Source organism: Octopus bimaculoides, chromosome 30, assembly GCF_046866305.1.
Source record: "Octopus bimaculoides isolate indiv1 chromosome 30, ASM4686630v1, whole genome shotgun sequence".
In the NCBI taxonomy this organism is placed as follows: Eukaryota; Metazoa; Mollusca; class Cephalopoda; order Octopoda; family Octopodidae; genus Octopus; species Octopus bimaculoides.
The window spans coordinates 11,382,538-11,409,211 of record NC_142957.1 but is presented as its reverse complement, the minus strand read 5'-3'; the positions used below and the strand labels follow the sequence as shown (position 1 = coordinate 11,409,211).

The window sequence follows — 26,674 nt, the reverse complement described above, 5'->3', positions numbered from 1 at the left end:
TAACAATTTCGTTTATATCAGATCAGATAGAGACTTTTTAATTAATTTATTTACGTTCATATTCCGCATCATATGTGTGAACAACACATGCAACCACGGGCAATTGTAAGGCCCTCATCTACGTGTATTTGGTGTTTAAAATTGGTTGCGTTTCAGTTATGAGGACCGACTCCTGTATTTGTCGCAAAGATGCGTCACCGGGGTGTCTAGACAGGATTTCTATGTTAATTCTGTCCAGTACACCACCATGTTGTTCTTTGGCATGCTGGTAGAGCACCGAGGTTTGTTTTTGATTATTATAGTCCCTCCTATATATATATTTATATATGATGCGGAATATGAACGTAAATAAATTAATTAAAAAGTCTCTATCTGATCTGATATAAACGAAATTGTTACAAACACACATATGGACGCACATACTTACATATAAGCACGAACACATAAGTGCGTGCACACATATGAGCGTGCACACATACGAGCTTGCACACACTCACATGCGTTTCAGTTATGAGGACCGACTCCTGTATTTGTCGCAAAGATGCGTCACCGGGGTGTCTAGACAGGATTTCTATGTTAATTCTGTCCAGTACACCACCATGTTGTTCTTTGGCATGCTGGTAGAGCACCGAGGTTTGTTTTTGATTATTATAGTCCCTCCAATGTTCGTTTACACGCTCAGCCAAACTTCTTGCCGTCTCACCTATGTATGTGGAGGGACTATAATAATATATAAATAAGGATAAGATCGATATTTAAAATATTGATCTTATCAAGTGGTCAGCATGGGAATAAAAACCATCAAAGGTAATAATTATTTAAAATTATAATACAGGGTATCTAAGAGATACCACCACGCTGAAAAATAGCAGTCAAATCCTGACTCTAAAACGACAATAAATGTCCACATAGCACGAGTAGCGAAGACGAAGACCGGTTTATTTGGTCTTCGTCTTCGCTACTCGTGCTATGTGGACATTTATTGTCGTTTTAGAGTCAGGATTTGACTGCTATTTTTCAGCGTGGTGGTATCTCTTAGATACCCTGTATTATAATTTTATATATATATATATATATATTTGAAAAGATTTGTAAATGTACCACACAAGTAAGTAGATATTAAAGATAAATAAAAATATATGTACACATGCTAATATACGACCCATGTTATATTCCCCATTCATGCTGCAACCACATCTGGGGCAAAACTAGTCGGTATACAGCACTTGCTCAGTATTACCTGTAACATTCGGGTTCGGTTGACCCCATTACCCTTCGTAACCTTTTTATATATATATATACATACATACATACATACATACATACATACACACACACATACATTGGTAGTGTGGAATGCGTGTGTGTGTGTGTGTATATCGTTGCTATTATGCAAAGTGTCGTAAGTCCAAAACATTGCTTTTTCCAGAAAACGAAAAAGATAGTCTCACCATTCCATAGCAAAACCGTTGTACTACAGTTTGACAATTTTTCATACCCTGCCATCTGAAGCATCCGAAGATAGGATAGTTTGTCCAAAAGAACCGACTATTGCAAGCAAAAGTAAATATCGAAAAAAAAAACATGTTTGGCCAAATTTGGACATACGACAGTTTAACATAATAGCAATGATATATATATATATATATATATTTCTCCATATCATCACTAAATATTTAAACTCACATTCCATTCTGCTCTAGGTATGGATGAACGCAGCCATCCAAAACTTCAACTCACTCGGCATAGCATTTGGTGGACTCATAACAATGTCCAGCTATAACAAGTACAACAACAACATAATTAAGTAAATTATATTTTCTTTTCTTCTTTTTTTTTCTTTTTCTTTTTTGTGTTCATCTGAAGTCCTGTGTCTATTGTGGTTCGTCTGAGTTCATTGTTTCATTGTTGTTGTCTTGTGTGACTGTCGTAGTAAAATGTCATTGATAGATATATATGGCGGACATGATTCTTGTTTATTTACAACGAACATTGGGTGAGTGCGTTCTTTGTATGCAATTGAATAATAAATGTAATAATTAAATTGTACAACTCGTGTTATCTCTGCGAGTCTCCCGAGGGAAATACAACAATACCTCTTTTTGTTTTATTTTCATTTTCCGTTCTTACACGGCTGTGTGGTAAAGAAGTTTACTTCCCAATCACATAAGTTCCAGGTTCAGACCCACTGCGTGGCTTCTTAGGCAAGTGTCTTTTACGCTAACCTTAGGTTGACCAAAGCCTTGTGAGTGGATTTGGTAGACAGAAACTGAAAGAAGCCTGTCCAGGAGTGGCTGTGTGGTAAGTAGCTTGCTTACCAACCACATGGTTCCGGGTTCAGTATTATAATATACACACATAGTGAGATCGTTGCCAGTGCCCCTGGACTGGCTCTTGTGCAGGTGGCACATAAAATACACCATTTTGAGCGTGGCCGTTGCCAGTACCGCCTGACTGGCCTTCGTACGGGTGACACGTAAAAGCACCCACTACACTCTCTGAGTGGTTGGCATTAGGAAGGGCATCCAGCTGTAGAAACTTTGCCAGATCAGATTGGAGCCTGCTGTAGCCATCTGGTTTCACCAGTCCTCAGTCAAATCGTCCAACCCATGCTAGCATGGAAAGCGGACGTTAAATGATGATGATGATGATGATGATGACATATATATATATATATATATATATATATATAAGATGGGCTTCTTTCAGTTTCCGTCTACCAAATCCACTCACAAGGCTTTGGTCGGCCCGAGGCTATAGTAGAAGACACTTGCCCAAGTTGCCACGCAGTGGGACTGAAACCGGAACTATGTGGCTGGTAAGCAAGCTACTTACCACACAGCCACTTCTGTGCCTAATAATTAATAATTAATGATAATAATGGTAACGAATGGCATTTATTATCTATTCTTCTGCTCTCTTCTACACTGCGTTCTTTGTGCTATGAATAGTGTGACGTGTGTGCATGTATGTACATGTGTGTGTTGATAGGATGCGGAAAATATACACAAGGGATGATAACTGACATTGGGAACAGCTGTGGTGGTGGTGGTGGTGGGGTGATGCTGCTAATTATTGTAGTAGGAGTGCTGGTGGTGGTGGTAGTTGCTGTAGTTATGGTGGTGGTGATAGTAGCTTTTGTAGTGGTAATAGTAGTACATGTTGTAGTGGTGTAGGTGGTGGTAGTAGCTGTAGTTACGCTGGTGGTGGTGGTGGTGGTGGTGGTAGCAGTTGTAGTTGTACTGGTGGTGGTAGTAATAGTAATGGTAGGAGTAGATGTAGTGGTGTTGGTGGCAGTGGTAGCTGTAGTTGTGGTGGTGGTGATAGTAGCAGATGTAGTTGTGGTGGTGTTGGTGGTTGTAATAGTGGTAGTAGTAGATGTGGTGGTAGCTGTAGTTGTGGTGGTGGTGGTGGTTGTAATAGTAGTGGTAGTAGTAACTGTAGTAGTGCTGGTGGTAGTAGTAGATGTAGTTGTGTTGGTAGCTGTTGTAGTTGTAGTGGTAGTAGTAGTAGTAGATGTAGTGGTGTTGGTGGCAGTGGTAACTAGTTGTAGTGGTGGTGGTGGTGGTTGTAGTTGTTGCAGTTGTGGTGGTTGTAGTTGTGGTGACTCTGCTGCTGGTTGTGATAGTAGTGGTGGTTGTAGTTGAAGTGGTAGTGGGGATGGCTGTGATGGTGGTAGTGGCACGTTGCAGTGATGGGCATGGATAGCCCGATAAGAGGATCATGCAACAACTAGCTCCCTTCCCTCCACCTCACCCATACTCATTAGCCAAGCATGGTAACCATAGCAACAAATACACACACACACACACACACACACACACACACATACTCAAGAACAAAAACACAAACAGTTATGGTCGTCAAGGTGATTGGGTAGTGGTCAGCTAGATTTTGTTGGTGTTGTTTAGCCCTAGGTCAGACCTGATCCAGCTGTCCTGTGATTGCAGCCATGACCATAATGTACAAGGAACTCAAAACCACATTCTTTGCTGTTTTTAAGACAGTAGGGCGTGATTTGAGAATGATTTGGCTGCTATTTCTGCCAGGTCTAGCTACCATATACGAGTCTCCCTTAGCTCATACATACATAAGACAATAAGGTGTGATTTGAGGGAGATTTGGTCGCTATTTCTACCTGGTCTATCTACAATGTAGAGGCCACTCCTATTGGCTCATATATATACATACATCAGACAGTAGGGTGTGATTTGAGAGAGATTTGGCTGCTATTTCTACCAGGCCTAGCTACCATGAAGATGTCCCCTTTTTAGCTCATACCTACATATATATGTAAGACAGCAGGGTGGGATCAGAGGGAGATTTAACTGCTATTTCTGCCAGGTCTAGCTATCATGTTGTGGTCTCCTTCATTGGTTCATACATACATAAGACAGTAGGTGTGATTTCAGAGATTTGGCTGCTATTTCTACCAGGTCTAGCTGCTATTTAGAGACTTCCCTCACTGGTTCATACATACATAAGACAGTAGGTGTGATTTCAGAGATTTGGCTGCTATTTCTACCAGGTCTAGCTGCTATTTAGAGACTTCCCTCACTGGTTCATACATACATAAGACAGTAGGTGTGATTTGAGAGATTTGGCTGCTATTTCTACCAGGTCTAGCTACCCTCATTAGCTAATACATACATATACACATACATAGGACTGTACGGTGTGATTCGAAGGAGATTTGACTGCTGTTTCTCCCAGGTCTGGCTACCAAGTAGAGATCTCCCTCGTTGGTCCGTATATACATACATCAGACGGTAGGGTGTTGTTTGAGGGAGATTTGGCCATCACTTCTAGCAGGTCATGTTGCAACATATAGGTGTGGTGTTTGTTTTCTTTGATCTCAAAAGCAGCACTCAATAGCCCTGACTGAGATCAAAGTGGAATATCTGGTCTTTTCAGCTTCATATCAAATAAGGATCCTGTTTCAGATCCATTGATATTTAATTGATTTTTTTTAATGAGTTATGATGAAGGCAACAAGGTGGAAGAATGGTTTGCATATCACTTCACAGAGTGTATTGGGTGCTTTTTTACATTGCACCAGCGACATCATCATCATAGCCGTCATCGTCATCACCAGTTAGCATGTTTCCATGCTTTATTTCTACAGCTGGGTGCCCTTCCTAACACACAATACAGTGTGGTGGTTGGCACTCCGTCGCTTACGACGTCGAAGGTTTCCAGTTGATCCGATCAATGGAACAGCCTGCTCGTGAAATTAACGTGCAAGTGGCTGAGCACTCCACAGACACGTGTACCCTTAACGTAGTTCTCGGGGGATATTCAGCATGACACAGAGTGTGACAAGGCTGACCCTTTGAATTACAGGCACAACAGAAACAGGAAGAAAGAGCGAGAGAAAGTTGTGGTGGAAGAGTACAGCAGGGTTCGCCACCATCCCCTGCCGGAGCTTCGTGGAGCTTTAGGTGTTTTCGCTCAATAAACACTCACAACGCCCGGTCTGGGAATCAAAACTGCGATCCTATAACCGCAAGTCCGCTGCCCTAACTACTGGGCCGCTGCGCCTCCACTATACAGTGTACTGGGTCCTTTTTACATGGTACCATCACCTGTTCTTTTTACTTGGTACCAGCACGGGGGTCTCCTTGCGTGGCACCAGCACGGGAGCTCCTTGTGCGGATACATGCCAGTTTTGGCAAGGTTTCTACAGCTGGATGCCCTTCCTAACACCAACCATTATACAGAGTGTACTGGGTCCTTTTTACATGGCACTAGCACCAGTGCTTCTTACATAACACAAGCATGGGTGCTTTTTTACATTGTACCAGCAACATCATCATCATCATAGTCGTCATCGTCATCACCAGTTAACATGTTTCCATGCTTTATTTCTACAGCTGGGTGCCCTTCCTAATGCCAACCACTTTACAGAGTGGTTCAGGTGCTTTTTTACATTATACCAGAACCAGCAAAGTCATTGTCATCAGCATCATCATCATTTAACATCTGTTTTTTTATGCTGGCATGTATCAGATAGATGGCTTGACAAGGGCTGGCAAGGCAAGAGGCCACGCCAAGTTCCATAATCTGTTTCGGTTTGGTTTCTACAGCAGGATGCCCCTCCTAATGCCAACCACTTTACAGAGTGTACTGGGTGCTTCTTACGTAACACCAGTGCGTTTTATGTGGCACCAGCACTGACTGGGTCACCAAGTACCTTGGGAGAAGGGGGAAGTATTGGAGGGGCTGTGACTTTGTACCAGTCGAGAGATTAAAGGTATATATGTATATATATATATATATATATATATATATATATATATGTGTGTGTGTGTGTGTTTGTGTGTCTGTGTTTGTCCCCCCATCATCGCCTGACAACCGATGCTGGTGTGTTTACGTCCCCATAACTTAGCCGTTCTGCAAAAAGAGACCGATAGAATAAGTACTAGGCTTACAAAGTATAAGTCCTGGGGTCGATTTGCTCGACTAAAGGCGGTGCTCCAGCATGGCCGTAGTCAAATGACTGAAACAAGTAAAAGAGTATATATGAGTTAGCTGAGAAATATCTGGAGTTGAATTGGAAAGAGAATGTCCTTGTTATTTTGAATCTGCGTGTGGTGAATTTTTGGTGGTTTGGTTAGAAGAAGTATGTTGAATAAAATAATTAACTGATCCTCTAGTATTTTCTTTTACCCAGAGCCAGGAACTTTTCAGCACCCCTTCGTATATGGCAAGGGATGAATTCATGTCATTTAGGGATTGTTACTGGCAATAATAATCTGGTAAAAAAAAGATGTGACCCTCTAGTCCCTATCTGTGAAATAAACTCACACACACTCGTGTTCCTGGTCTTTCTTAATCTATACCTTTTTGTTTGGTTTTTGTTATCTACAAACCAGTTTCTGAAGTATTCGTCTTTTCATTACAGGGATGTCGTTTGTCTCGCACTAATAGATGCTTTCACGTGCATCATGGCCGGCTTTGCGATATTCTCCATCTTAGGTGCGTTAGCTATGTCCCAGGGCAAAACGGTGGAAGAAGTTGTGACTGAAGGTAAGTCTTGCTTCACTCTTAATCTCGTAAGCAATGCAGAATTTGCACAGAACTGCATGGGTCAGCCAGTCCTAAAAACACATGATATCAAAAGAACTATACTAACCTCGAGCACATTAATTTCTGAGTTCCAGTAAGACACTGCCCACCACTAGTCAAAACTGCTTTGGTCAACCAGCCCTAAAACACAATATCACAAGAGTTGTACTAACCTTGCTTACATTCATTTTGAAGGAACGAGGATCTTTCTAGTGCAGGCCTCTCTAACCAGTATCAGGCCAAGGTCATTTGGTTCCAGGCCATATAGAAGAAATTTAAAAAAACTTATTTCTATTCTATTAACCCTTACCATCTGCACAATGTTTCTACATTTTAAATGAGCCTGCAGACATATTCATAATGTATTTTACTGCAAAATGGCACATTTCCATGTAAATTTCACATCTTAAATGAATCTGCACAATGTTCACAATAATGTAGATTCCATTCAAAATTCCACATTTCCATGTAAATTTCACATCTTAAATGAATCTGCACACATTCCATAATAATGTGGTTTCCTCCAAAATGTCACATCTTCAGTGAATCTGCACACATTTCATAATAATGTAGCTTTCAGCAAAATGTCACATTTGACATCTTGATTGAATCTGCACACATTTCATAATAATGCGGTTTTCTCCAAAATGTCACATTTCTATGTAAATTCCACATCTTAAATTAATCTACGCACATTTCATGGTTATGCAGTTTCCAACAGACTACACATTTCACACAACCAATATCAAACTGACTATCTTCCCACTCACATTTCATGCCTATATTTACTGTGGACTTTTATTTTCCATTCACAGGGCCTGGTCTCGTGTTTATCATTTATCCGCAAGCTTTCTCTGAAATGCCAGTGGCACAGCTGTTTGCGTTCTTGTTTTTCCTCATGCTCATCTGCCTTGGGATCGACAGCCAGGTAGGGATTAGGGGATCGCTTATGGATCCACCGTTAGGAAAATGTTTTCGGGGCCACTGATGGGCGCTCTTTTTACAGGGGTCCGTCCAGTTGCCGTTTAATTCCTCCTTTCTATCTGCCTGTCTGTCTATCCTACAGTTCGCTGGTGTCGAGGTGGTCGTCACGGCCCTACAAGATCATTTTGCCCCCCAAATCAAGAAATATCTGAAAAGGAAGGAACTTCTCGTCCTCCTCGTTTGTTTGGTTTCCTTTCTTGGTGGACTTCCAAATGTCACTCAGGTGAGTGTGGATGTCACTTTTATAGCACCTATGTCTCTTCATCATCATCATCACCATTCTTGTCGTTTAACCCTTTTGTTACCACTTCTGATGAAGTATTCTTCAATTCTTTTACATGTTTCAGCCCTAAGATTGTGGCCCTGCTGGAGCGCCACCAAAGTAATCATTCTTTCAATGGCCAATCTTACGAGATTGGCTTTTTTGTGAAGGAGGGAGTTCAACACTACTGCCCTCTTTTGGAAACTTCTGCATTGATATTGGTTCATCTGGGACCTTGGATAGGAGTTGAAATTTTTTCTTGAAAGCATCTACCCATACTCCATGAAGATCTTAACTTAGCAGTTCGGCAAAATAGACTGATAAAGTACAAGGCTTAAAATAAAATAAGTCCTGTGGTCGATTTGTTTGACTAGCCCCAGCATGGCCACAGTCAAATGACTGAAACAAGTTAAGCACAAAAGATATTTCTGCCATTAGACTGTGAGCTGGCAGAATGGTTAGCATGCCAGACAAAACACCTATCGGCATTTCGTCCATTTTTACGTTCTGAGTTCAAATTCTGCCTAGGTTGACTTTACCTTTTATCCTTTCGGGTTTGATAAAGTAAGTTCTTGTTGGACACTGGGGCCGATTTAATCGACTAATCCCTTTCCTTTAAATTTCAGGCCCTGTGCCTATAGTAGACAGGATTATTAACCCCTCGGCATTCAGATTACTCCATCAAATGTAATCCTTATTCACTCCTATTGTTTTGAATTAATCGTGGATTATCTCCATAGCTTTGAGATTTCAGTGATGAGATTGTTTATTTTTAGAACGACATTGTAGGGTAGGTGTGAGAGGCTGGATCTGGCCAGTTTGAACATTAAACAGGGGAAATTTTTGAGCTGGATATATCTGATTTAAATTCTAGCAGAACATATCTATGTATGAACGAACAAGGGAGACCGCTACATGGTGGCCAGCCCTGTTAGAAATAGCAGCCAAATCTCTCTCTCAAACCAGATCTTTTGTCTTATCTATGTTTAACCCTTTAGCATCCAGATTACTCTGTCAAATGTAGTGTTTGTTTATTCACATTGTTTTGAATAAACCCTTCCTTTATTTTCAAAAGTTCACATCAATTTATGTTCCAGAGTAGGAGGAGAAGGTTGCCATCTGGGAGTGTCAGTGGTTTGTAAGGACCAGTACTTGTAACAACTGTGAGGTTTTTCTGCAGAGGCCTTTATAATACTTTCTTAATAACTGACCTCTTGATGTGATGTTGTGGATTTCAGCACTGTTCTTGTTATATCTTTGCAGGGTGGCATTTACTTCTTCCAGTTAATCGACAGGTATGCCGCCGGGGTGTCTGTCATGTACCTGGCGTTCTTCGAAGTTATTGCCGTCACCTGGTTCTATGGTAAGACACTCACACACAATCTGTCAGCCTGTTTGCTAATTGTTTACCCCACAAGGTATCGTGTCCAAGAATGTGAATGGAAGAGACAAAATAATCAGGTAGGATGACACTAACGAGGTTACCCAACATAATAACGATTCTACCAGCTTGCTGCCTTCATGATGATGATGATGATGATGATGATGGTCGTGGTGGTGGTGGTGGTTTTTAAATTTTACCACAAGGGCAGCAATTTTTTGGGGGAAAGGGATGAGTTGATTACAGTGACCCCCAGTACACAACTGGTACTTAATTTATCGACCCAGAAAGGATGAAAGGCAAAAATCAACCTTGGCGGAATTTGAACTCAGGATGTAGCGACAGACGAAGTAGCACTAAGAATTTTGCCCAGCTCACTACCTTGATGATAATAATAATAATAATAATAATCATCATCACAATCCTTTCTGCTGTAGGCATGAGGCCTGAAATTTTTGGAAAAGGTGACTAGTCGCTTACATCAACCCCCAGTGTTTCACTGGTACTTAATTTATTGACCCCGCAATAACAGTAGAATAATGTAGTAGTTAGAAACATGATAGTGGGGTGAGGGCATGGTGGAGAAGTTTTGGACAGGGACAAATTGGGTGAGGACTGACCCAGTTCTGTGATTGTACAGCTATTAAATACATTAACTAGGGGAGGCAACTCTTGATTATTTCTCTTGAACATCATCGTTTAACTGATGATGATGATGTTCAAGAGAAATAATCAAGAGTTGCCTCCCCTAGTTGAGATAGTATTAACATATTTAATGGCTGTACAGTCACAGAACTGGGTCAGTCCTCACCTAATTTGTCCCTGTCCAAATTGAGACAAATTGGGTGAGGACTGACCCAGGTCTGTGATTGTACAGCCATTAAATATATTAATACTATCTCATGGATAACATTGTTTCAGTCATCACTTTGCGGCCATGCTGAAGCACTGCCTTGAAAAATTTTTAGTCAAACGATTCGACCTGTGTATTTGTTTTGTTTTGTTTTGTTTTGTTTTGTTTTGTTTTGTTTTGTTTTTTTGTTTGTTGGGGTTTTTTTTAAAGCCTGATACTTTATCAGTTTTTTTTTTTTTTTTTTTTTTTTTTTTTTGCCAAGCTGCGATGTTACAGGGACATAAACACACCAACTCCCATTGTCAAGCAGTGGTAGAGAACAAACACAGACACAAAAAGACATACATGCACACACACACACACACAGGAGGATCAGTTAATTATGATTTCAATCAACATATTCTCTTCTCAGATTCTCACACACTTTATTGCAGCAGGCCTGAAATTTGGTGGGAGGGAGATAGTCGATGATTACATCGACCCCCCCCCCCCCAGTGTTTAACTGGTACTTATTTCATCGACCCTAGAAGGATGAAAAGCAAAAGTCAACCTTGACAGGATTTGAACTCAGAACGTAAGGCCTGGCGAAAAACTGCTAAGCATTTCACCCAGCATGCTAACGATTCTGCCAGCTCGCTGCCTTATGATACAATACTACTACTACTACTACTACTACTACTACTACTACTACTACTACTATACTACTACTACTACTACTACTACTACTACTACTATACTACTACTACTACTACTACTAATAATAATAATAATAATAATAACAGAAAAAAGATGGTATAAACACACGCCAGAAAAGGTCCCAGAAAACGAGAAAGCAACCATACTCTGGGATATGCCAGTACACACAGATAGAGAAATTAAGGCAAATAGACCAGATATAGTTGTCAAAGATCATGAAGAAAAAAAAAATGCTTTCTAATTGATGTATCAATACCAGCAGATGACAACGTTTCCCTAAAAGAAATGGAAAAACTTTCAAAATACAAAGACCTGGAAATAGAGGTAACTCGAATGTGGAATCTAAAAACAGAAACAATTCCTATCATAGTAGGTGCCTTAGGTATAATAAAAAAATATTCAGACAAATACATAACAAAAACACCAGGACTTAAAAATATATATAACATACAGAAAATTGCACCACTGGGCACTGCACACATCCTACGCAAAACACTTTCAATACAGTAACCATAAGAGCATCACAGCACATACCCAAGGCACACAGAGCTGCGCTCGGTAGTGAAGTGAAAGCACGTTATAAAAATAAAACTACTGAACAATAATAATAATAATAATAATAACTTCCCGATACAAACAGATAGAAATTTGGGAGGAGGGGATTAGTTGATCATATCGACCCCAGTGTTTCACTGGTACTAGGTATAATAAAAAATATTCAGACAAATACATAACAAAAACACCAGGACTTACAAATATATATAACATACAGAAAATTGCAATTACTGGGCACTACACACATCCTACGCAAAACACTTTCAATACAGTAACCATAAGAGCACCACAGCAAACCACAGCACATACCCAAGGCACACAGAGCTGCGCTCGGTAGTGAAGTGAAAGCACGCTATAAAAATAAAACTACTGAACAATAATAATAATAATAATAATAATAATAATAATAATAATGATGACAATAATGACACTTTTTCTTTTCTTTGTACATTGTAGGGGCCAAACGTCTTGGGAGAAACATACAAGAGATGACAGGCAGAGCTCCCTCATATTTCTTCATCCTTTGCTGGTACTACATCTCTCCTCTCTTCATATTGGTGAGTATGGCCTTACGTGTTGTTGTTCATCCCCAGGTTAGTCCTGATCCCTGATCCAGTAGAATCGTGATCAAAGATGTTCCAGCCGTGACCATCTTGTCTTTTATTCAGACAAAGTGTATCTAGGACTACATTATCGAATGTGTCCTTCCTTGTCATTGTTTAGCCCCAGGCTAGTCCTAATCCCTGATCCAGTAGAATCGTGATCAAAGTGGTTCCAGCTGTGACCATCCTGTCTTTCATTATCTAATGTGTCCTTTGTTGTTGTTGTTTAACCCCAGGTCAGTCCCCCTCCAGCAGACTTATGACCAAAGATGTTCCAAATGTGACCACCCTGCCTCTTATTCTCAGCCATGACAACCAAGACCTTTGACCACTGGAGCTGGGTATTTTTATTCCAGCCCTACTGCAGCCCTCCAAGTTCTGCAAATGTCCATCCATTCTACCCTGATCTACGTGAGTGTCCACTCCGTTCTAAGCTACATGAGAGCCAATCCACTCTAGGCTCCATGGATGTCCATTCCTCACCAAGCTACCCGAGTGTCCACTCCACTCAAGCAACAGGTGTGTCCTCACCACTGCAAGCTGCACCAGTATCCACTTCACTCCAAGCTGCATGAGTGTCTACTCCACTCAAGCAACTGGAATGCCCACTCCACTCAAGCTACATGAGTGTCCACTCCACTCCAAACTGCCTCTGCTCAAGTCAAACTACACGAGGACCACTCCACACAAACCTACCTGAGTGTCCACTCCACCAGAGCCACACAAATGACCATGTCACTCAAGCTGCACAAGTGTCCACTCCGCACCAGACTGCCTGTACTTGAGTCTGTACTTGAGGCAAACTACACGAAAACCACTCCACACCAATCTACCCGAGTGTCCACACCACTCGAGCCACACAAATGTCCACTCCACTCAAACTATGCAACCGTCTACCCGACCCCCAAACTTCCCAGCTGACCCTTATATTCCCTATAAACCCAATTACACATTATTCCCTCTCTCTCTCTCTGTCTCTTTCAGGCCATTTTGATCTTCAGTATGATCCAGTACTCGGACCTGAAAGTGGGTGGCTACGTCTACCCGAAATGGGCAATAGGTATTGGATGGTTCATCGCTTCTTTGTCCCTCGTTTGTATCCCCTTGGGCATGTTTGATGCTGTCTACAATTCTAAAGGGAAGAACTTGTGGCAGGTGCGTGTAATTTTGAATTTCACTATTTGAACCCCTTTCCCCCCCACTTCCTTCTTTATTTTCGTTTACCCTGGTCTTTGGCCCTTCTTCAACTACACAACAACCCTGTAGAATAAAATCTAGAAAGGGCACAACCTTAGCAAAATAGCACTTGGGTAGGGACCCGGGTGGTAGTTTGGTGGTGCTGTGTAGTCTTTTGAGAGATGGCCTCAATAGTCTGAGAAGTAGTTCGAAAGACAGATGACCATCTGAGTGAGGTGGACATTTGGCCGGACATAATGAAGCTAAGGTTGTAATCACATTGACACCAGTTGTCAAGTGGTGGTGGGGGACAAACACAGAATCCAAGACACACACACACATACATTTATCATCATCATCATAATTTAACTTCCATCTTCCATGCTGGCATGGGTTGGACGATTTGACAGGAGCTGATAAGCCAGTGGATTGGACCAGGTCCCAGTTCCGGTTCGGCATGGGTCTTAGGCTGGATGCCCTTCCTTATATCAAGCCCTTTACAGAGTTTACTGGATGCCTTTCACATGGCACCAACACTGGTGAGGTGATGTCTGTTTTTGTGGTTGGATGCCCTTCCTAACATCAACTAGTTTACGATATATATCATCATCATCATCGTTTAACGTCCGCTTTCCATGCTAGCATGGGTTGGACGACTTGACTGAGGACTGGTGAAACCGGATGGCAACACCAGGCTCCAATCTAAATTTGGCAGAGTTTCTACAGCTGGATGCCCTTCCTAACGCCAACCACTCAGAGAGTGTAGTAGGTGCTTTTACATGTCACCTGCACGACGGCCAGTCAGGCGATACTGGCAACGGCCACGCTCGAAATGGTGTCTTTTATGTGCCACCCACACAAGCCAGTCCAGGGGCACTGGCAACGATCTCGCTAGAAAATCCCATGGAAGCCAGTCAGGCGGTACTGGCAACGGCCACGCTCATATATATATATATATATATGTATATATATATACAAGGTGGCCCAAAAGTAGTTATTCAACTATCTCTTTCACATTCATATATTAACAGTTTAGATCTTAATTATAAAAAGAAAATATGAAACCATTATTCTATGCTAATTTAGTTAATTATGATAGAAATTTAAATGGAATAGAATGTTTTTTAAAAAATTTAAAGTGCCTACGTGATAACTGTAAACCTACTTTTGGGCGACTCTGAATACACAGAATGGGCTTCTTTCAGTCTCCATCTACCAAATCCACTCACAAGGCTTTGGTCGGCTCGAGGGTGCAGTACAAGACACTTGCCCAAGGTGCCACGCAGTGGGACTGAACCCAGAACCATGTGGTTGGGAAGCAAGCGTCTTACCAAACAGTCACACCTGCTCCATGAACATTAAAATGGTGATGATAATACACAACACACACACACACATACACACTCTCTCTCTCTCCCCCCCCCTCTCTCTCTCTCCCGCTCTCTCTCTCTCTCCCTCTCTCTCCCCCTCTCTCTCTCCCTCTCTCTCTCCCTCTCTCTCTCACTCTCTCCCTCTCTCTCTCACTCTCTCTCTCTCTCTCACTCTCTCTCTCTTTCCCTCTCACTCTCCCCCTCTCTCTTTCTCTCTCTTCTCCATTCTCCTATTGAATGTATCTGGTTTCACATTTTTTTGTTTTGTTTTTTGTCCCTTCCTTTACAGAAGTTCCGCAACTCCTTGGCCTCGCCCATCACTGAGGAAAGCACAATGATGGAACTGTGCAACAAGGAGAAGTCTCGTCCAAACCTGGACACACTGAAAGCTTCAACGATGTGAAGTGTGGGCTTTCATGCCCTTGCCTTTTGTATTTTTTCTTTCTTGTTATATTTAAAAAAAATTTTTTTTTAATTTTATATATACCGTCATTGTCATCACCATCTCGTTAGTTGACATAAATCACATGAACACAAGGTCACGTGTTTGTCAGGGCTGGAGAGGACAATGGTCACATGACTTCAGAGCAAATTTCTAAGTCACATGACTATTTTTTTTTTCTGTTTTTTTGGTCTTTTTAAAAAAAAAAAAAAAAAACTTTTTCTTTCTTAATTACAAAATTTTTTTTTCCTGGGGAAACGTGACTCATGACTCATTGTATCACACTATGACTCTCTGAAGTCCTGGAGCTAGTGGGGGGGGGTTCATGGTGGTGGGGGTTGGGGGAAGAAGGACTATTCCTAGGTCACATGACTTTGAAAACTCTACGCATCTCCTCCAGTCTAATTTGCATAATCTCAAAACTAAAGGACAACACATGACCATTCACAGAGCAGCCAACCAACCAATTGCACTTCCCAATATGGCCACCATGACTGACCAATCAACCCTTTAACCCTCCAATAATCCTTCAGGTTTCAAATACTGCCATTTTATGGAAAGGATACAGGTGTGGCCGAGTGCTTAAGAGACTTGCTCTCCAACCACAGGGTTCCCGGTTCAGTTCCTCGGGTAAATATCTTCAGCACTATACATGTATATATAGGAGACCAAAAGTGTACACACACCACTATATGTATGCTCTTTTCTCTTTTACTTGTTTCAGTCTTTTGACTGTGGCCATGCTGGAGCACCACCTTTAGTCGAGCAAATCGACCCCAGGACTTATTCTTTGTAAGCCTAGTACTTATTCTATTGGTCTCTTTTGCCGAACCGCTAAGTTACGGGGACGTAAACACACCAGCATCGGTTGTCAAGCAATGCTGGGCGGGACAAACACAGACACTCAAACACAGGCACATACATATATACATATATGCGACGGGCTTCTTTCAGTTTCCGTCTACCAAATCCACTCACAAGGCTTTGGTCGGCCCGAGGCTATAGTAGAAGACACTTGCCCAAGATGCCACGCAGTGAGACTGATCCAGGTACCATGTCGTTGGTAAGCAAGCTACTTACCACACAGCCACAAAAAAACAAAATGGAACAAGAATGTAACAGACAACAACAAAACATCCAAACAGTTAGACAATACAAAAAAGGACAGGAAAAAAACGAAGCACAATCTTCTCACTTGCGCACAACATCTGATGCCTCTTAGTTTTATTTCTCCTTTTAAATCATTTACACTCTGTTGTGTGTGTATAAAACATAGATTCTCCTCCCTCCACATGTAGAGAGGTTATGTGCCTTCAGCCATTTGAGTCTGACAAATAGCCAATACAGCTAAGTGCTTTATAGGTGTGAAGCCAATGGGCATTCTCTGACTGACCATAGCATATGTAGCCTGAGTTTTATCTACTTCATTCCCTAAATTTGAATATATTTAGCACCCCCTTGTATATATAAGGCGGTGAGCTGGCAGAATCATTAGCATGCTAGGTAAAATACTTAGAGGCCTTTCATCCATCTTTACATTCTGAGTTCAAATTCTACCAAGGTTGACTTTACCTTTCTTCTTTTCAAGGTCAATAAATTAAGTACCAGTTGAATACTGGGGTTGACATAATCAAAAAATTGGTGGCCTTATACCAAAATTTCAAACCAACATTATATATATATATATATATATATATATATATATATATATTTCTTTATTCCTTTACATTTTTCAGTCATTTGACTGTGGCCATGCTAGAGCACTGCCTTTTAGTCGAAGAAGTCGTCCTCTGGACTTATTCTCTATAAGCCCAGCACTTATTCTATCGCACTCTTTTGCCAAACTGCTAAGTTATGGGGACATAAACATACCAACATTGGTTGTCAAGCGATGGTAGGGAGAACAAGCACAGACACAGAGACGCACACATAAATATATATACACACACTCACACACATATATACGCGATGAGCTTTTTTTCAGTTTCCATTTATCAAATCCACTTAAAAGGCTTTGGTCGGCCCGAGGCTATAGTAGAAGACACTTGCCCAAGGTGCCATGCAGTGGGACTGAACCCGGAACCATGTGGTTGGGAAGTAAACTTCTTACCACACAGCCACTCCTACGCCCTCTTTTAACTTGTTTCAGTCATTTGGCTGTGGCCATGCTGGAGCACCGCCTTTAGTCGAGCAAATCAACCCCAGGACTTATTCTTTGTAAGCCTAGCACTTATTCTATCAGTCTCTTTTGCTGAACTGCTAAGTTATGGGGACGTAAACATGCCAACATTGTTTGTCAAGCAATGTTGGGAGGGGACAAACACAGACACACACGCACACACACATATATATGTATATGACGGGCTTTTTTCGGTTTCTCTCTACCAAATCCGCTCACAAGGCAGTGGGACTGAACCTGGAACCATGTGGTTCGGAAGCAAACTACTTACCACATAGCCATGCCACACCTATATATATATATATATAACTTACTGTTAATAAAAACCAGGGTTCATTGTGTTCCGTTACTTAATAAGTGAAAAAAATTATAGCAAATACAGAAACGCAAAATAAAAACCATATAATGAATGCACAGACAATCGGAAAAATGTATATTGAGTGCACAAAGGGACGGAAAACAGAAGGGCCCCAATTCTTCATCTGTTATCAACCAGATGGTATTATTACTCAGTTTATACATACATCATGTGGTTTAGATATCTGTAAAAGATTAGAACAGGGTTCTATTTAGAAGGTTGCTTGTTATGGCCGGTCATACAGTGACCGTTGGTTTCGCACCTATAAAGCGCTTAGCTTTAGATTTTCCAGCTGTGACCATCCTGTCTTTTATTCAGACATAGTGTATCTAGGACTATATTATCTAATGTGTCCTTCCTTGTTATGTAACCTTAGGTCAGTCCTCATCCGGCAGACCTGTGATCAAAGATTTTCCAGCTGTGACCATCCTGTCATTTATTCAGACATAGTATATCTAGGACTACATTATCTAATGTGTTCTTTCTTGTTGTTGTTTAGCCCCCAGGTTAGTCCTGATCAAAGATATTCCCACCATGACCAACACACCCTATTGTCTGTGTCCAAGACTTCTTTTCCTTTATGCAGTATAAGGCATTTGAGAAAGAGTCGGCTGCTATTTCAAGCATATATATCAGGTGACCAAAAAAAAAAGTGGGAGGGGGTGGGGGGCTGGGTCACGGAACTACTTTTTTTTTTCCTTCTTTCTTAGTTTATCATCATCATCAACATCGAGATCAAATTTGCTTAAAAAAAAATCAATATTTTTTTCCATCAATAAAAAAACCCCAAAAATTTTTTGATTTCAGTTGCTGTTTTTATTATTATTGTTGTTGTTGTTGTTCTTCTTCTTCTTCTTCTTGTGGTTGTTGTAATTGTTTGAGTTCAAATCCTGTTGCGATCAGATTTGCTTTTCAGCCTTTCAGGGTCAATGAAACAAATTACCAGCTGAGTGCTGCAAATTTATGGCTTTCACTAACGCCCCCTCCCCTCAAAATTGCTACCCATGTGCCAATATTGTGAAACACTGTATTTTTAACATGTATAAGGAACCCTCTTTTTGTCAAAATTTAGGTTCAAACAACATGGGACTTTCTTTATATATGGACAGTGTTATAATCCCTTACAAATCCATTTTTCCAAATTTTGGGGGCTTAAAATCAGTACAATCAACTTACCCCCACCTTGAAAAATGTTAATTAAAATGTAATTATACTTGGTAGGTTGGTTAATTAAATACACCTCCTCTTTGACTTAGGACCACAAAACATTGACCATCCTTCAAATACCACATACTACCCCTCCCCTCATTTATCTCCCACTTCTACTACTAATACTCCTTCAGTACCCTGTCCATTCAACCATCTTGACATCACTCTCTGACCTCTCCTCCCATCCCTTGCTCCAACACCCCACATACTCCCATCCAGCCACCTACCTCCTCCTACCATTGCTACTTCCTTGCCTCCTACTGTACCTATTCCACCTTTAAATTCCCCTGCATAATGATCTGATACATTAATCACTTATCTATCCACCCCGATGAATGGAAGCTCAGGAATTTACCAATATTTATTTGATTTCCATTACCGACTGCAAATTTTTGATCAACTATAATCTGCCAACATTATAAGGTAAGTCCAAACCCTCAGAAACAGCCATCGAGCTTGTATCTCCTTCTTTCTTCTAAAACTTCAAGTCTACATAATTTGTAAATTTGCTCTATAAAAAATATATATTTTCATACTTGACTGTTTATCATCTGAAAATTTTGAGTTTGCCCTCTCTTTTTTACATGTATACAGGTATATATATATTTTGTTTGTTAAAACTCAAGGTTTTATCTGTTTATTTGGATCTTTTTTAAAACGGGGGCCACATTTTTCATTAACGAAACACTTTGAAACTTGGAACACTGGTAGAATGTGTCATATAAAACATCTTTTTCTCTTAGTCTTCTTAAAAAAAAAAGAAATCCATAAGTTATTCCATGTTAAAGTTGTCGTATTTCTGTAATTTCAACCAATCACTGACGTCCATTCAGCCGATATACATTAAGTGCCGACTACATAAACAAATGATTCTGAAACAATTAACCCTAACCCTAACCCTAACCCTAACCGTAGGGTTAGGGTTAGGGTTAAAGCAAATTTAAAATGAAAAAAGCAAATAAAACGAAAGTATGGAGATTAAATACGCTTTACATCGCTTAATCAGCCAAAGGAGTAAATGTAAACAACTGAATACTTGTCAGTGATTGGTTGAAATTATCGAAATAAGACAATTTTTTACATGAAATAAATTCGAATACAAAAATATTTTTCTGTTCTATAAAACAAAATAGATAAGTATACGAAGTTTGAAAGTCTTTCCGTACCAAAAACACTACGTAAAATATTATGAAAAATGTGGCCCCCGTTTTAAAATAGATCCTTTTATTTGAATCATTCTCTCCATATCTGGTCACCTGGATTCCCCTTATAATCAATCACTCTTTACCTCACTGTCTTGGTCCTTGGTGAAGATGTCGGAGTGTAAGTTCAAATGAGGTCATCACTGCAAAATGTTTTCTATCTTACCTGTTGATTATATATGAATAAAAATGATAATAATAATAATATGTATAACAATGAAAGAGTGAGACCTCAGTATTTGTGGAAATAGAGGATTATTTTTTATATCAGTGGCTCTCAAAGTGGGTGGTATAGCGCCCCTGGTGGCAGTGGAAAGTTCCAAAATTGTGGGGCATTAATGGGGTAGCGTAACTGCCTCCATATCTGCTCAGCTGGATTCCTCTTATAGCCATTCTTTACCCTGCAGAATCAGTCCCATGGAAAGACACTGCACGTCCAGCAAAGCATACTGGCTTCGTTTCTTTCTTTCAAGCCTTCGCATGCCCTCAGCAGCTGCAGCCCCATGTTTCACTACCATGTATGTAGCATGGCTGTTCGCACACAGGCATCATGCAATCTGCCTTTCACTCAGAGGCAGAGGCCCTTCGTTACCAACACAGGTAGGAGCTCTCTGAACTTTGCCCAACCTATTCTTAATCTAGCAGACAAATATGTATACATACATATATGTATTCATATATATATATATATATATATATATATATATATATTACTCTTTTTACTCTTTTACTTGTTTCAGTCATTTGACTGCGGCCATGCTGGAGCACCGCCTTTAGTCGAGCAAATTGACCCCGGGACTTATTCTTTGTAAGCCTAGTACTTATTCTATCGGCCTCTTTTGCCAAACTGATTAGTTACGGGGATGTAAACACACCAACATCAGTTGTCAAGCAATGGTGGGGGGACAAACACACACACACAAACATATACATACACACAAACATATACATACACACATACATATACATATATATGACGAGCTTCTTTCAGTTTCCGTCTACCAAATCCACTCACAAGGCTTTGGTCAGCCCGAGGCTATAGTAGAAGTCACTTGCCCAAGGTGCCACACAGTGGGACTGAACCAGGTACCATGTGGTTGGTAAGTAAGCTTCTTACCACACAGCCGATCACAAAACAAATCACTGATGGACATCAAAATCAAAATAAAATGATGTCCGAAATCACTGACCAGAAGCAGAACACAGCATCAACATTTTAGAAAGAAAAACAAATGCGTTTTTTTTTTTGTTATGCAAGAATATTTATTTATTTATTTTATTTATTTATTTTTTTTCTATAATATACATTAGTTATTTATTGAATTTGTTAACAGGAGGGACAGGACCCATAGAAATAGAAAATTCCTTTTTGGACCAAATCACTGCCACCTATCGATCGTTCCCCCCTCACACGCGTCGTACACACGTGTGTGTGTGTGAAGTGGCGAGTGATTGGTGGTGGCCCAGCCTGGAAACATCTGTGCAATGAGGTTATGTTGCGTTGTTACTGTGGGGGTGAAAGTAGCTGTTATTTGGGATGGACGAGGGGTATGATGGGGCTGTTTAAAAATTTTTATTCAGGGTGGGTGGGGGGTTGGGTGGGTAGGATGTGGAGGTGGGGGGGGGCAGAGAGCAGGTTGTTCGGGGAAGAGAATTACAAAAAAAAAAAAAAATTTTGTTTTTAAATTTTAAATTCCATCGAATATTTCTTAGAATCAGAAATGAAACCTACAATTAAAAAAAAAAAAAAAAAAAATCCTCAATTATTGATTTCGAGGGAGTGGAGGGTAGGAGCAAGAATGTATGGTTAGGTAGACAGTAGTCACCCTGTCCTTTTGCTGGCCAACCTGGATTTCTTAAACTTTAGCAAAGATGATAGCAAGGTGGAGGTGGTGGTAGGGCAAAGGCTGCGAGGGGCTTGGTGAAAAGAGGGGGGTTATGACATTAATGGAGAAATAGGTTACATTAACCCTTTGCCTGTACAAAGCATCTTCGCAAGTCTGTCCTAAATGTCCCTGCTTGTTTTCAGCTCTTAACCCTTGTTTCACATGTTCTGAGTTAATATAAAGCTTTTTGTTTGTAAGGCCGAATTTACTTTGGCGGTTGAAAAAGAAATTGGTAACGTGTATCGTATAGGATGCACGGATGCCAGGGAAATATGTTCGGGGTATCACATATATGAATTCATCATCATCGTCATCATTTGACATCCGTTGCCCATGCTGTCATGGGTTGGACAGTTTGACCAGGGCTGTTAAGCTGCACCAGACTCCAGTCTGATTTGGCATGGTTTTCTACGGCTGGATGCCCTTCCTAACGCCAATCATTCTGAGAGTGTAATGGGTGCTTTTACGTGCCACCAGTACAGGTGCCATTTGTGTGACACCGGTATCTGCCACAATTGCAATTTTGCTTGGCTTGATGGGTCTTCTTCTCAAGCACAACATAATGCCAAAGGTTTCGGTCAATGCCCCCTGTGAGGCCCAACACTTGAAAGGAACTCAGCCATTTTGTCTCCGTGAGGCCCATAATCTCTTCATAACAAGCTTTTCTGTGGCATTAACCCCTTTGCCTGTCCAAAGTATTTTCATAAGTCTGTCCTAAATGTCCAGGTTTGTTTACTGACCTTTAGTTAACCCATGTTTCATGTTCTGAGTAATATAAAGCCTTCTTTTTATAAGGCCCAAGTTCCTTTCGTGATTGAAGGGAAATATATTCTGTGTATCACGTTTGATACACAGGACAAGTAAAAGGGTTAAAGAGACAAAAAAAAAAAGCCATTACAGCTAAACTGAGTTGGTACTGGCATGGATAGATTGTCACAATGTGAGTCCGTTCTTATCGGGCGGGTCAGTGTCTTCCCAGACAGATCGGAGGGCAGTTCCCGACCCAGCAAGGCCCTTAACTAGTAGGGAAGGGGTGAGCTTAATATCACAGTCCCCAGCCTGGCAAGGCCCCTTAATGACGAGCGGATGAGGGTGTTGGTTAATGTAACAGCTGTTGCATGGCCCCATAGGCACAAGGCCTCAAATATAACAGAGAGGGTCTTACAGGGGTTAAGGGAGTTGTTGACTATTTCAATGTCCCCCACCTGCTGGGGAGATGCAAGAAATACAAAGTTGGCCGTAGCGGGATTCGAAGGGCTACAACTAAATACCACAAGGCATTTTAATCATAAATTTATATTAGTTATTTAATATTAACCGTTAATTAGACGTTAATGAAAATTAGTCAGTAATAATCCTTTCTCCTATAGGACACAAGGCCTGAAATTTTGGAGGTGGGGGTGGTCAATTACATTGAAACCCCTAGCACTTAACTGGTTCTTATTTTAATGACCCCCAAAGGATGAAAGGCAGAACGTAAAGGTATACAAAATGCCATCAGGCATTTTGACAGCATGCTAACGATTCTGCTAGCCTGCCACTGTTAGTCATTAATATTAACCATTAATATTAGTCAATTATTATTAGTCATTCGTTAGTCCTTACAAATTTATATTATTTCCACTCCTTATCTTTTTTGGTTCTTAAGGTTAGTTCACTGAATACTTCTATGGATTAATAAACGGAATTAAAACACTTCCTCCATTTAAACAGATTAACGTTAGACCAGTCTGTCTGTGTGTCTCTCATCGCATATGCATTCCTAGGTCTGTCCATTTTTAATACATCATCAACAACTGCTGGACTTTACAATCTCAAGTCCAAGGACTCGTAGGGCCAGTTACACAGTTCCCATAGTGGATAGGTAACCAACATCAGGGCATTCCCGCCAGACGGAGTCCCAGCGGGTCACCAGAAAACAACACACTGCTCGATCTGGGAATTGTAACCTTGACCTGCCCTGACCACTAGGCCACATGCCTTAAATGAGGTTCTTATGTCTAATTAATGTTAGTTTTTATCTCTTACTTGTTTCTATCAGAATATGGCCATGCTGGGGCATCATTTTGTGGACTTTTAGTTAAATGAATCGACACCTTTATCTTTTTAAAGCCCTTCAGGTTTCAGCTAATTCAAAACACTGCTGTCTTTCTGTCTCTCATCTCTAGGATTAGGTATTTCTAAACATTTTTAAATATTCAACTCCTTTTCTCACCATATTTCCATTGAAATACACTGGTTTTGATTCCAATTTTGGAAATAAAGAACACTTTAGTAAAATTAATTTGTCATTATTAACTAATCTAGAGTTTGGAATATTAATTAACATGAAATTTTGATGAAAGATCTTGTTTTACATCACTAACGCTTTATTTCGGTTAATTACAAGAAAGGAAGAATTTAGTAAGATATCTTTTCATTAATTAATTAATTAATCTGGTATTTGGAACATAAAATTAACATGAAATTTTGATGGAAGGTCTTGTTTTAAATCACTTTAACCTTTTTGTTACCATACTTCTGATGAAATACACCGATTTTTGTTTCAATTAATTGTAAGTAAAGAAATAATTACTTTTATTTAAATTTCATCCTTTCGCGGTCGATGTAATCGACTTAATCCCCTTGTTTGTCCCCTCTGTGTTTAACCCCTTGTGGGCAATAAAGAAATAATTAATTGTAAGTAAGGAAGAATTTAGTAAAATAACTTTGTTGTTAATTAACATGGCGTTCGGGACATAGAATTAAACATGAAAGTTCGAAGGAAGAAGGTTTTAATTCAAATCACTTAAAACAGGAAGTTTGTACCTTAGAACAAGTGGTGGTGGTGGTGGTTTCCATGCAGGTTTTGTATCAAAAGGGCTAAGACAAGCATGATAGAAGGATCTGGAAGCCGAATCATATGACTAGGATATCCTTTGTTTCAATTTTTGAAATAAGGAAGAATTATGGAAGAAAGTTTGAATTTAAATCCCTTTTAAGTAGAGAATTTGTATCATAGAACCAGGGGTCAGTCTTAGGTTGGTCCATAAAAATAAAAAAAAGGGTTAAGTAGATATAAACAATTTCCTCCCTAAAAATGTAATGTCTACTGTAAGGTCTGTTTGCCAAAAGTTGGATTCTTCCTCGTTAATGGTATTTACTAATTGAAGAGATGGCTTTCATTTTGAAAGAGGCAATCACCAAATATATGAACAACAATACTGGTTTCAAATTTTGACACAAAGCCAGCAATTTTTTATTTTTTGTAGTGGGGGTGATTAGTCGATTACATTAACCCCCAGTATTTAACTGGTATTTATTTCATTGGCCACTAAACACTCTGCCTAGCATACTAACAATTCTGCCAGCTCACTGCAATAATAATAATAATAATAATAATAATAATAATAATAATAATAATCCTTTCTACTATAGGCACAAGGCCTGAAATTTTGGGTGAGGTGGGGGGGATAGTTGATTATATTGACCCCAGTATTTGATTGGTAGTTATTTTATCGACCCCCCCCCCCCAAAAAAAAACGGATGAAAGGCAAAGTCGACCTGGGTGGAATTTGAACTCTGAACATAAAGGCAGCTGAAATGCTGCTCAGCATTCTGCCCAGTATTGCCATCTTATACAAACATACAATATCTGAAAAATTCACCCAATTAACTTCCTTCATTAACTCATATAGGCCTCCTGTCACACAACTAGGTCTCCAATCTATGGAACACCAACAGTGAAACAATTCCCCCCAAGGTTTTGTATTAAATCTTAACGGACGAAAAGGAAGCTCTGCGAACAAAACAGAAAAGAAAAAAAAAAAACCCTCAAAAAAAGTAATGAAGCCCAGATCAATTTATAAAAGAGGGAAGCAAGTACGGACCCCGTGACCCACCCCCACATAGTCCCCCCTTCCCCCCAATAAGGAATCAATATCTGATGGTGTTATTTTTTTTTTCTTCTGTTACAAATCATGGTCTGCTATGCTTTGTTTCAGGTATTCTTGGTAAAGTTTTTGCTGAAGAAGAAAAGAAAAAAACAAACAAACTTATTAATTATGTAATACATACAAACATTCGTAATACATTTGTGGTATATATATATATATATATATATATATGAGCCAATAACGAGAATTAAGATGCTCTGCATGTATATGTATACATGTGTATACGTACACGTACATATGTCCCCTCTTATTCATCACAGTCCTCCAGGCAATATCAGAGGAATTCAAAACAGGCTGCCTCTGGGAGCTTCTCTATGCTGATGGCCTTGCTCTAATAGCTGAGTCACTATCAGAACTAGAGAAGTTTCAGGTGTGGAAGCAAGGACTAGAATTGATGGGCCTTAGTGTCAGCCTAGCAAAAACCAAAGTCTTAATAAGTAAGAAGGCAGACAAATCACAAATCCCTTCAGGTAGATGGCTCTGCTCAATCTGTAGAAAAGGTGTAGGTAGAAACTC

The 26,674-nt window shown here is 40.2% G+C and overlaps 2 protein-coding genes across 6 annotated transcripts in view; one reads left to right on the top strand and one right to left on the bottom strand.

Moving 5' to 3' along the window:
- LOC106879595 (sodium- and chloride-dependent GABA transporter ine) overlaps positions 1-18,732 on the top strand; it is a 111,784-nt gene extending 93,052 nt beyond the window's left edge. For all 4 annotated transcript variants that reach the window (XM_089345789.1, XM_089345790.1, XM_089345791.1 and 1 more), the window contains 8 exons: positions 1,704-1,807; positions 6,905-7,029; positions 7,884-7,996; positions 8,135-8,275; positions 9,578-9,677; positions 12,256-12,356; positions 13,386-13,556; positions 15,237-18,732. In XM_089345789.1, coding sequence (XP_089201915.1) covers positions 1,704-1,807; positions 6,905-7,029; positions 7,884-7,996; positions 8,135-8,275; positions 9,578-9,677; positions 12,256-12,356; positions 13,386-13,556; positions 15,237-15,350 — 969 coding nt within the window. In that variant the 3' untranslated portion in view covers positions 15,351-18,732. The remainder of the gene's footprint in view (positions 1-1,703; positions 1,808-6,904; positions 7,030-7,883; positions 7,997-8,134; positions 8,276-9,577; positions 9,678-12,255; positions 12,357-13,385; positions 13,557-15,236) is intronic.
- Positions 18,733-21,574: 2,842 nt separating this feature from the next.
- The window catches only part of LOC106875774 (sarcalumenin), a 171,646-nt gene continuing 166,546 nt past the window's right edge, over positions 21,575-26,674 (bottom strand). For both annotated transcript variants that reach the window (XM_089345793.1, XM_089345794.1), the window contains one exon: positions 21,575-26,227. In XM_089345793.1, the coding sequence (XP_089201919.1) occupies positions 26,174-26,227 (54 nt within the window). In that variant the 3' untranslated portion in view covers positions 21,575-26,173. The remainder of the gene's footprint in view (positions 26,228-26,674) is intronic.